At 44.8% G+C, this 12,410-nt stretch overlaps 1 protein-coding gene across 2 annotated transcripts in view; it reads left to right on the top strand.

Moving 5' to 3' along the window:
- The window catches only part of ADGRD1 (adhesion G protein-coupled receptor D1), a 116,389-nt gene that overhangs the window by 78,952 nt on the left and 25,027 nt on the right, over positions 1 to 12,410 (top strand). For both annotated transcript variants that reach the window (XM_082066518.1, XM_082066517.1), the window contains 3 exons: positions 1,710 to 1,863; positions 7,288 to 7,354; positions 8,572 to 8,638. In XM_082066518.1, the coding sequence (XP_081922644.1) occupies positions 1,710 to 1,863; positions 7,288 to 7,354; positions 8,572 to 8,638 (288 nt within the window). The remainder of the gene's footprint in view (positions 1 to 1,709; positions 1,864 to 7,287; positions 7,355 to 8,571; positions 8,639 to 12,410) is intronic.

Here is a 12,410-nt window from a genome sequence, read left to right as displayed (position 1 = left end):
GATGTCTGAAGACCAGTGTGGCACCAAGCTGGTTCCTACTGGAAATGCTTCCTCAGCACAGACTCCGCCTGCCTGGGTACGTTTCTGTGACTGGTCCAGGTGGGAAGAGTCATCCTGTTTGCATGGAGAGCATGCAGACAGCCCCTCTGAGACCCTGTGCGTGTCACAGGAGGGATGGCACCTCACAGAGCACAATGACCATCATCAGGACGCTACAAGATGCAAAACTGCGATAGAGCTGGGATTCGTTCCAAGAGCGTGTTTACAATTCGCCTTAGCTGAAAGCAAACCAAACAAGGTTATCTTGTGGTGAGATCATTGGCAGCCACATCTGTTCAATTACTGTATGATGAGCGAAGCCGCTTGTGGTGAGACATCCTCGAGAAGCAATTAGCGGGGAAAGGAGAACGTGCTGCGTGAACACGTGAAGAGTGGGGAAGAAGAAAGGATTGGGCTTGTCTGTTTTCATAAGGCAGCCTGAGAGGAGACTTCAGAGAAAAATGTAAAGATGTATTTCAGGAGCAGCTTTTGGGAGCTGCCGTGACACCTTTAGGGAACATCCAGGTGGCATTTCCCAAAGCCCACGGTGGGACAGGCCCGAGCTGGACTCACGGGGATGTTCTCACTTCTCGCTGCATCCTCTTTCCCTGCCATTCCTCTCTCTGTTGGGACAGCGTTTATTTCACTTCGAAGCATGTTACAGTCTAGACTGAAACAGGTAGTCCAGCTTACACCAGGTGTTGCTTAAACTCTTGTATTTCCAGAACTTTGATAGCGCAAAGTGAATAAAGGACTAGCAAGGAGGATTCGAACTGTCTGTAAACACCCTACAGATAAGACTTTCAGCTCTTTGCCTCAAGCACTAGACATATCCTTGTCAAACATGGCTTCATATACAGCTGGTGTGTGATTTAGACCATGGGAAATGAAGAATTCAAAAAGATGTGCAAACTAGATGCCCACCATAGAGTAATTAGGGCGAAAGAGCCAACGATAGCTTGTAGTAATTTTTAAAATGTCAGTTTTAGTATTGCCGATGGAGGAGCACGTGGGACTTCTACCGAATTTCTAACCAGGACAGACAGACACTGGAATATAACGTGATTTAATTTTTGTGCTGTCCTGTTTTTAATATGAAGAACAGCAAAGTAGGAAAGCCACACGGTGAAGTGTAACTAAAGAGCAGGTACAACAGGGCACCTTATTTATTTCACTCAAACTTAACTGATCCACAAACCTTCTACTAGTTCTCAGTAGAAAATAAGTCAGGAACCATATTGCTTTTCCTGCCGTCACAGAGCAGGGAGCAGGATGGAGGACAGAGCCCGTGCCCCGCTCCCTTATCTCCTGTTCTTACTGCAGGCTCAGCAGCGGGATGTCAGCCCTACAGGTTTGAATTCTTAAACATCTGGTAGACTTCAGTAGGAGTATTGCTTATGCATCAATGAATAATCAGGTTGGACTTCCACATCACGTCTGGCAATGGTTTCTGTTTTCTTTTTAAAAGGTGGGAGGATTTGTTACTCTGACAATGCTGCAGAAAAATGAAGTTCCCTAGTGCTCGGTTATTTAAGAACATTGCACGATTAAGCATTTAGTTTGTAAATGTATACAGAGTTTTGTTTTTTTTTTTTTTAAAAAAAAAGGAAAGCCAATATGACTGCATCACAAATAAGTAATGTATTATTATTATTATTTTCTTAATTTAGGTGCCTTGCAAGATCTTGGCCATTCTCCTTCACTTTTTCTTCCTGAGTGCGTTTGCATGGATGCTGGTGGAAGGGTTTCATCTTTACAGCATGGTGATCAAAGTGTTTGGGTCAGAAGAGAGCAAGCACTTCTACTATTATGGAATTGGATGGGGTAAGCATTTAGTAGCTGTTTAAGTCTTCTCACTGTAGGACAAGATTATATTCAGAAGAGCATCTAAAACTGACATTTTATGATCATAGTTTGCCTTACTGAGAGTAGGTCAGTTGGATGAGAAAATGAGTAATTTTTTGGACTATAATGAGACTTTAAAAATCTATAGTCCCTAAACCTGGTCCCAGCGCAGTGATTTCCATGACCGCACTGGGGCAGATCAGGTCCTTAATTAGGGAATCAACAGCGGGGTGTGTGGGGGCGGCCTCCCTGCACTGGGATGGTCTTGTTTTGGCTCTAACTCACAACCCTGCCTTATTCTGTCTGCATTCTGCAATTCATACATAAGAAATCGGTGAAGCAGCACAGGAGTATCACAAGACTTCATTAGTCGATGTTTTTGTGCCTTGAAATGCTCAGGTGAAAAAGGCTGCACGGAACCTCAATGTTGTTAGTAAGAATAAAAAAACTAGTCCTATGACACCCGAATCTCACAGATAACAATTCACAGCTTTTTAAATGTGGTGACAGAAATATTATATCATCTGTGTGCATATTGAGGACTTGAAACGGAATATCGTGTTGCAGGCTCTGTCTTCCCAGCAGATGAAAGCTCAGTGCAGCAGTGACGCTCCACAAACCCCCACAGTTACCAGCAAACCTCGTACATTGAGTCAAAATGAGAGAGATGCAAAGATAACAAATGAATATCCACGTAATTACAGATAATTTCAAAATATGTTAAAACATACGTTATCTTTTCCCCCCACAAATTAATTTGGAAGCCGAATGAAAAGCAATTATACCAGTAATACAGACACACAGAAGTCATAATTGGAACATTTAATATCTATTGGCACCATGCAGACCTGGGTGATAGTAACGCCGTTCACTTATATATATATATATATATATGTATATTTCAACAGCTGCCTACTTGTCTTTTTTTTAATGTGGCCTTTTTATTATGCTCATTGTTCCTTTTCTATTTTAAAATGTGCTGCTCAGCAGTTCTGCCTCAGGGGCACTTGCTGCCGCCTGGTGAGCACAATATCTGCTGGACTATGGGGACAAACCGCAGTTGGCTTAGTTAAAAGGGTTTTCCCTTTGCCCTCGTTGTTTCTCTGTGACAGCTTTGAGAGTATCACATATATGTGTCCTTATCCTGGTTGCTTTAAGATGATTTTTTGCTCTGAAGGAGTGTGCCAACAGGATGCACCTTAAAGCTGTGCTTACTGAATACATCTCTTTCTTTTTTACCCAAAAAGAGGCTAAGTGGAGTAATTAATCATTTTCATGTGTATAGACCCAAAAGTGAGAGAACCTGGAGAGGTTAAAGGTTGGAGACACTGGAGATCCGCAGATTCCTCCCGGTTCAGTCCTAAATGCAGAGAAAACTGCTGGTGTTAGAGAGGTTTCTTGTGGATTAATTTAATCCCGAGCTTATGGAATACAAATCCAGCTGGATCAAACCAAAGAAAGTGTTCTCAGACGTCCCTGAGAACACATTCACCTTCAGAAATACTCAGTAAAAAGCCACGGAAGTTAATAAAATAATAAGAACTGGCACTTAATTCACTGGGGTATTCGCTGATAGCAGATGGTTTGATTAACTCAATTTACGATCAGTCATTAATTACCTTATGAAAATAAATCAATGATTTATATGTGCCGCAATGCACCTTTACCCTTTTTGTCCTGGCATTTTGTGTATGGTTTATGTGTTGTAAAACAGCAGTGAGGTACAAAGTGATTCAGAATGCACAAGCATAAACGTGGCGTCTGACTGCGCTAGGACTAGTACTAAACGTTGCATTTTGCCTCATTTTACTGCGTATGACAATAGGTGGTTGCATTAACAGATAGTTAATTTCTTTGTTCCTTGCTTTTAATTGAAAGTGAACTTCCGCAACCTCGGTTCCTGCAATAATGACGAACCCCAGTCCTGAATTTTAAACCCCAGACCTCTCGTTCTTTTTTAAGCAGAAACACTGGACTAGGTACATGTGTAAAAGTTCGCAAAGTCGATATTAATGACAAATTGAAGCTTGAGGCGATGAGAGGAGATAGGAACAGGGAACTCTACCCCGAGCATCACTGAGGTCCCAACATCTGCTGAGAGTTCTGAGCGATATTGCTCCTGTAAAATGAATTCACCAGTAATCAGAGACAGGATCCCAAAGGGAGCTGATTGAAGCCCCCGTGTATTATCTTTAGTCCCAAGGGCGCTAAAATTACCTCAAAGGCTGCGGCTGTCAGGAATTCAAAAAAAGAGCAATTTGGGGAAGGTGATAATATCCTGCCTTTAAAACTACCTTGAGAGACTGATTGAGGGAAAAGAACACCTCGTTGCCTTGGTGATTCAGCATCACACACAGATTATTGTAGCAAAACTTTTCCCACCCACCCATTTGTAGGACACTGATGGTGGAGTTCGTGATACTGGAGATTTTGCTGTGGCACTTTGGCCTTAACATGTTTTCCTATTTCAGACAATTTCTGTTCCCTTGCAGACTGCCTTAGCATGAGAATTTTGTTCTGAGCTGTCAAAAGACTTAAATTTCTTTATTTGCTGTTGCTTGTCATAGTCGCAGACTTCTGCATGGACACGGTGTAACACGGCAGAAGAAAACCATAGAAAATTAACCTTTACAAAACAAATGGGAGAATATACTTTTCCCACTCAAGCAAAGTAGATCTTCTCAGTATTGGAAGGAAATCTACTTTCATTTGTGTCTAACGCTCCATCTTTCTCAATAAATGCCTTTTAGAAATAATGTCCTGCAATCACTTTGAAGGGCCTGCACAGAGCTGCCATAGCCTGGCTGGTTTCTGCTCTGTAGAGAGGACACACCAGCTTTCAAAACAGCAAACACATTTACAGGCATTTTCCATTTTACTTATGGTTAGCGCCTCAGAAACATAAAGCAGATGGATTAGACGTGGAGTTTAATGCTGAGGAAGAGCGCTTTGCCGGCATTGATTTTGGACTTCACCCCGCTGACTGTGTTTGGGCTGAATTCAGGGAGAGTTCTGTTAGCGCCAGCATTGTGTTACTGGGTTTGCTGCGCCAGGTGTGAAGCTGCTGCTCGCTCCGCAGGTTGGATTTTGGTGCCCAGTTTGGGAGGCAGGTTTAAATGAGCTGGTTTGGGACACGGGGAGCTCGAGCCGCCCCAGCACACGGCTCGTGTGGCTGATTTACCCGTCTGAATGTGACCCTGTGCTGCTCTAGGGCTGCACAGACGCAGGCGACCCCAGCGCTGCACATCAGCTGCAGGAAGGTGTTGCTGGAGCGTCTTAATCTGATCCTGTGCTCGGGAAAGCACCGGCTGTTGCAACATAAATCTGGAGATTTGGAGTAGGGTTGCTGAGCGTATTTGTAGCATTTGCTAACCGAGAAAACATCCAGATACAGCAGAAAAAACACAACCATAATCCGCCCATGGATGAAAACCAGTGCCAGCACAACATTAACATTACCTAGTATGGGTGTAGGCTAAACTTCACAGCCCTTATGCAATTATTACTGACAAAAGATTAAACAAAAACACTTACTTTTGTGTATAATATATAATCCATATAAATTCTTCAGTCCAGATCAAATCTTATGATCCCCTTGAGCTACATACCTTTTTTTTTAACCTGTATGGAATTTATTGAATGATTCAAGGAAAAATACTCCAGTTTCTCTGTAACCAAACCTCGATTCTGTCTCCATTGCCGTTATCCATTTAATATCTCGTTAATGCAAAGAAAAGGCAAACACTGCACTACAGGCTGCAGACCATTTTATTCCCACTGACTTAACAGCTCTTTTTATGCAGATGACTGCTCTGTGTTTCATCTGCATAAGTTTTATTATCTTCCAAAGGAACTCTGTATTTAATTTTCTTCTTCACTACCATTTAAAATTGATAGAGAGTCCCACTAAATCCTTTGAATCTCTAGCATTTGACTTGGGAGAAAAATAAAAAAGGCAGACTAGAAATCTAAAGGTTGGTTGGTTGGGCAGAGGTAGTTTTGGTTCTGTGACAAAGTCTGGACAAGCAGAGGCAGCAACAATGTCCCCCCAGCAACCGGGTCCCGATGGCCAATGTGCCCACGTCCCAGTGGGACCATCGGTCCCGGTGGCTCACGGACCCGCGGCAAAGCGAATTGCAGCACATGGGCCCGTGTTTGTGCTTCATCGCTCTGTTGGATATAATTATTCTTGAATGTAATTATTTGTTCAAATATATATGTGGGAATTTCCTTTCTTAAACAGGCAAATGTGGTAGTAAACTAAAACCTTGCATTCGTTCAGGTCTTACACAGAAATTACTTCTAAGGAGTTATTCCTGATTTGGACCAGTCTGGAGGAGCAGAATCAAGTTTACGGGATATTAAACTCCATCCTGCAGAAGGGATTTTGAATTTTAAGACCTAAACAATGTCTGTAGATGCTGCTTTTTACCTACTGAGTGGTTTTCTTATTTATAAATACAAGGTGCTTCTAGCCACAATTGCACTCAAAACAGAATGAAAATATCCCTTCCTAAAATTACAGTTCTGTCATTTCAGGAAAATTATACAGAATTTTATGGGCATGATATTGGTAAGATGAAGCAGAAATCGCTTGTCAGAGATTTCTGCTAAAGCCTCATGCAGAAAACCTGAAGAATTTAGAAGAAAATTGAAACGTTAAGCTATCATGTATAATACTCTGTCTGGGACTCGGTTATTAAATTCCATAAGATGATAAAAACCCAAACCTTCACATTTTATTAAATCATACAGGAATTAACAGGCAATCATTTAATATTTAAAGGGATGAGGTTTCACTATATTCAGAACTGTTGGCAAGGAAAACGTGGTTTCCCTGCAGTCCTCGTTGGGCATCCGAGTGGGATCAGAATTTGCTTCTCTCTTGTAACTGACTCGCTGCTCGTGTGATGCTCTGGAGAGCCACATGTCACCTTTTCTTTCCTCTCGCCTGCTGGCCATAGAATCAGAGAATGTTGTGATTCTGGTGGCCACGCACCCTGTGAGAAGCTCAACTTTGTTTTCGAGATTGTTTTGCACTCTTGAACAAGGGCAAAGTGGTTAAAATGAGCCTGATATTTCTCCACGGGACTTGAAGAGCAAGCAGCAGAAATTGCATAAACAAAAACCAGGCTGAAAAAGGGATATGATTCTCAATGAAATGAACACTAATTTGGTTTAACTGTTAAACTAGTGCTTTATTGAGAAGTCATTTAGTTTGTCTGATACTAATTGATTGAAACGTGTTGTATTACACAGCTGCAGGAGAACGTCAAGTTAGACTTAATTCTAAAATGACTCTGAGCTGCTCTGTTCTCCATACAAAACGTAGTTAAACTTGCAGGTTTTACTGGAAGATGTGCTTTTGTTACTGACCTTGCCGCTGCCTTTGCCTTTCCGCAGGCTGCCCGCTGCTGATTTGTGTCATTTCTACAGCATCGTCCCTGGACAGCTATGGGGAAAGTGGCAAGTGAGTATGAAAACCTCTTCACTCCGGGTGCAATAAGGATCTATTGGGGAGAAAAGCTCACAGGTCGGTTAAAAGGGCTGTAGTTCTGCGAGATCCTGCTGAGGAGCAGGGGAGGTAGCCGGAAAAAGCACAACTGCTCTATCAACACGTTGTTGGAGCCAGAAGCTCCAGGTTTGCTTTCCAGCGCTGAGATGATGCACAAAGGGCTGCTGAGATGTTCTGCCCACTCTCCCCTTGGCCGCAGAGGCCCCGCGGGAGCCCCCGCTCACCCCACACGCCGAGCACCGAGCGGCTGAAACGCTTCCAACAAGATGAGTGTAATCCTTGATTAAAGGCATTCAATCTTTTGAAGAAAACTGCAGGTAGACACCAGAAGATCTAGAATGGATATTATTAAAAATTTTGAAAACCAAGTTCCTTTGTCATTTGGAAAAAGTAAAGCAAATTTATCTAAGAAAACACTGTAGGATGAAATCTTGCCATAATCACAGAATGGTTGGGGGTGGAAGGGACCTCTGGAGATCATCGAGTCCACTGCTAAATTAGGTTGACTTTGATGGCACAGGATCATGTCCAGGTGGGTTCGAATGTCTCCAGAGGAGACTCCACAGCCTGTCCCTGTCCCTGTCAGGAAGTTTCTCATATTCAGATGGAAATTCCTGTGTTTCAGCTTGTGCCTGTTGCCCCTTATCCTGTTGTTGGGCACCAATGAATAACGCAAGCAAAAGATTCGGATCAAGGGTTGTTTTCTGCGTGTGGTAAAGCACCTTTCTGTAGGAAAGGCGTGAAGCTGACAGCAAATTTCCAGCCTCCTCCTCACCCCCAGCCAGGAGAGCCAGGGAGGGCTTCAATTTGTCTCCCGCTATGACAGTGCTCGCAGCACTGAAATGAATGCCTGTGATACAGGAGACGAGAACAACACACAGCAAATGAAGCCTGCCCTTTCTTCCCATCTTCGCACCCCGGTGCTGCGGGAGGCGTGCTGGGGCCATCGCTGCCACCGGCTCTCTGCGAGACACTCATCGAAATTACGCCCTGCCTCAGATTCCCCAAGCGCGAGGGGGAAAGGAGCTTCTTACTGATGCTCTATCATGTCTCTTGCTTTTAAAATTCATCTCTCTTTTTGCATTCTCTTCTAGTCCCTTGTCTAAATTAAGAACATTACTAATTAAGTGACCGTGTGTTTCATCTGAAACCGCTCTGGTTTTTCTCCGCAGCTGCTGGCTTTCGCTGGAGAACGGAGCGATCTGGGCTTTCGTGGCGCCGGCGTTGTTGGTCATTGTGGTAGGTACAGCGGGGCTGCCGCTCTGTCCCGTCGGCGGGAGCCGCACGGCAGCGCCGGCTGGAGGGCGGGCGGGAGCCCTTGTGCCCGCCCAGCCAAACGGAACCGATCACACAGATGAAAGGGCCAGAATGTTTTTGTTCCTCCTCCCATTGTTGTGTTTTACACCGTTGTGTATTAGCTTATGCATATTAATGCTCAAACCATTCATTTCGCTATTCCAAGACAAAAATACAAACTAAAATATTAGGAGAGCCGTCTCCTGAAACAGCCCTGTTGGAGCCATAAGTAACTGTGTAGAGTCAAGTAATCTGGGGAGTTTTAATAACTCTCAGAAAGATCCCCCCAAAAGAACAAACCCTGTGGTTTGCGTTTCAGACACCCCACTGGTATTTAAAGCTTTTACTTGTAGAGAGCTCCCTTTTCCCAGTAAAGCGGCCTGAGGGAAGATGCTCGTGGGCAGAGTTTGCAGCGAGCAGGAAAGGGTTAAAGCGGCAGCAGGAGCTGTCACCCTTTGTAAGTGCTGGGGGAGTTTCGGAGCCGCACCCGCCTCCTCACAGTGACCAGGAATTAGTGCTGCTCCCCAGGTGCTAGAATCCGGTGTCGGGCTGAGCAAGCGGGGCCGTCGGGCCGCTCTGCGGGGCCGTCGGGCCGGTCTGCGGGGCCGTCGGGCTGAGCAAGCGGGGCTGTCGGGCCGCTCTGCGGGGCTGTCGGGCCGCTCTGCGGGGCTGTCGGGCCGCTCTGCGGGGCTGTCGGGCTGAGCAAGCGGGGCTGTCGGGCCGCTCTGCGGGGCTGTCGGGCCGCTCTGCGGGGCTGTCGGGCCGCTCTGCGGGGCGCGGGTGGTGCCGCGGACACCCCTCCCGGCTGCACCAGCAGCGTCTTCCCGGGGGAGAGCGCCCTTGGGGCGCCAGTGGGACACCTGAATGCTCTACGGCACTTTCATTGTGCCCACATGTTAAATTACAGGGAGCTGTGGCTTAATCACTGTGATTACTTAAGGAGTCAGGGGTGTTTGCAGGGATTAAGTGGGAGATTATTGCTCTTCAGCACTGTTTTCAATAGTTTCATTGATCAGGTTGTTTACGATTTTTGCTGCAGGCTATAATGTCAGTGACGCTATGAACATGAGATGGACTCGCTGTTTACCGAAATCAGGTTGTCTTTAGAGCTTTGCTTAGATTTCGAAGGCGTGAGGCCAAATTTAGACCAGAGTCTGTGTTGCTGTGGTGTTTAAGCAGGGCCAGGTAAAATAAACTCTGGATTCACCTGCATAGAGCATCAGAAGGAGCCGCAGCCTGTGCCTTGGACTGCCCTGAGAAAGCTCTGGTTTCCATGGGAGACACAGAGAAAAGAAAAGAACCCCCCCCCAAATCCCGCTCCCAAGCCAAAGGGAGGATGGAGAGCTATATATACAGAACTAGTGTTTACTGTTGCATATCTCTATAATTATTTGGCAAGCAGAAAGTGGCTCCTTGGCTGACCTTTTCCATCACAAGCAATTCCACACCGCAGCTGAGCAGACATCCCGACACTGGCCTGGCAAACACTGAACTCAGCCCAGCATCTTCCCCCAAGGTCCAGCCTCTGAAAACCAGGCTAGAGAAACATATGTTAAAAACCTCTGAAAATAGTTACTATATTGATATGGCAGAAACTGCCTCATGTTAGCGTTTTAATCTAATTATTAATGGCAACACTGGAAAGTCCCTGTACAGTGAGGGCTAAATTCCTTTTATCTAAGTGAAAGCATATATATAAAATCACTAATGGTGGTTGCTGGATTAGAGCTGGCTGAACAACTCTAGACTTCATTCCAACAAACTTAATTTCTCATTGGCCTGTGCCTTGGACTTTCTGTACATGAGTTTATATTCAAAGATAAGTAAATATTAATGTTTGGAGAGCAATTAGAATAATCTAGTATTCAAATGTCTCCTCCTCGCATTAGCACTTGCTTTCTGGCCATTGCTCAGCAGCAAAGGAAGAAATGAGATGCAACCAGTGAAACCAAATCTCTCCCAGCTGCTGTCCAAAGATGCTATTAATCAAAACACACCAGATAGTGCAGCACTTACTCACCTGAGTGAGCACAGCCTTCAACTATTTGCATGTGTAGCTGCTTGCCAATGAAAGTGAGGGTGTAGCTGCCTGGCTCTCACTTATGATCCATAACATTTGTGCTGCTCAAGTTATATTCTTGTAGGGATACAAGTATGTTGAGAAAGAAAAAAAAATGAGCTCACCAGATTGATCCACGTAGAGCAATTTGTTAAATGGGCTGAGCCCAGCTCTGCCCAAAATAGCAGCGAGCTGGCTGACAAATTATTCTCTCTGGGCATTGAATACGTTAGGTGAAAAATGTGTTGGTGCCTATAGGGAAATAACAAGGGTAAACACTATTTTGTGTGTGCATGCGTGCCTGTGCTCTGTAAATAACAAATTACCCACCGGTTACATGAAGTAGTGTGTAGCTCTGAAAATACGTCTCAAAAAGCGCTTTTTGACTATTTCCATCCGCGGTGTCTCTGAGCCAAGAAAAAGGATTATGCTGTGAAGGAAAGCGAGAGATTGCTCTTTTCAGCTCCCGAAAGGCACAGACCTCACGGAGCCCTAAACCAGAACGATGTGTGGGAGTGGGACTGGGAAATCATACTCACACATACTTTTCTATGGAGTAATTCACAGAACCTCCCATCCCTATATGGATACCCATACCAAAAGGGAAACCTTGAGGTTTGAATCAAGGGATGCGATGGAAGAAATAGCTCCTTCTGTGCGTTGGGCTTTTGGCTTCTACCTGTATCTTATGGTTTTAAATAACTGTCCCACATGCCCTAAACTGTGACACTCAAGCCTCCGTAGCATCCACTTAAGGCAGGTTCACAAAAAACCTTTGCAATGAATTTGAAAACCAAAAGGCAGGCCTGGGATATGGCTTCAAAGGGAACAAAACACCTTGACAAAGCACCTGAATTTCTGGAATAAAACATTAAAACTTCTGGCAGAAGGGTTTGTTTGTTATCAGCCATCTGCTGCCTTGGTGTGTTTCCATAGATATGGCAGAATGAAGGCAATTCTGCAGAAAGCATCTGTGCGCACGGAGCAGGGGGGGTGCTGTGCGCGATGAGCGGGCGCTGGGGGCAGATATGGGGCTGGACTGGCGAGTCCTTGCTATTGTTGTCCCTGTAATTAGGCATTTTCCTGGTGGGTTTTCACAAGTCTTTCTGAAAAAACAGCATTTTTGTGGAGCTGAGTGGTTTTGATGAGCATATTGCCAACAGTTCTGTGCGGTGGCCACATGGCGTTTGTAACCAGAGTCTTCAGAGGCGACTCGGTGGAGCTTGGGTCCCAGGCTGAGGTTTCCATCACCGTCTGCGGTTGGTACTTGCTTATGAATATTCTATATGTAAAAAAAATATATTATCTCCCTTAAACTTGCTGATCATACACAATTTACCTCTGTGGCCTCATGGTATTTATTCATACCTTTATGTACCAGTGCAGAATTAGGATCATTTTGGTATGATGAATAGTATCTTGCTCTGCAGGTACAACCACTGGTTGAAAAGTGACAATGTTTGTCCCTCATTAGACATCATTCTTCATGGGAAAAGGTGGCAGAGCTGGACCCATAGTGTTTAAAGGCCCTGGAGCACTAGAATTCCTCGGAGTCATTGAAATCAAGTACATACTTAAGTGCCGCGGTAGATTAGAGCACGAATGGACAGGCCACAGCTGCTAAGCTTCTCATTTTTTCTTATTAGCGCCCAGTTA

This window comes from Streptopelia decaocto (assembly GCF_964273445.1).
Source record: "Streptopelia decaocto genome assembly, chromosome: 15".
In the NCBI taxonomy this organism is placed as follows: Eukaryota; Metazoa; Chordata; class Aves; order Columbiformes; family Columbidae; genus Streptopelia; species Streptopelia decaocto.
Note: the sequence above shows the minus strand (reverse complement) of the source record. Positions and strands in the feature narration are given on the sequence as shown.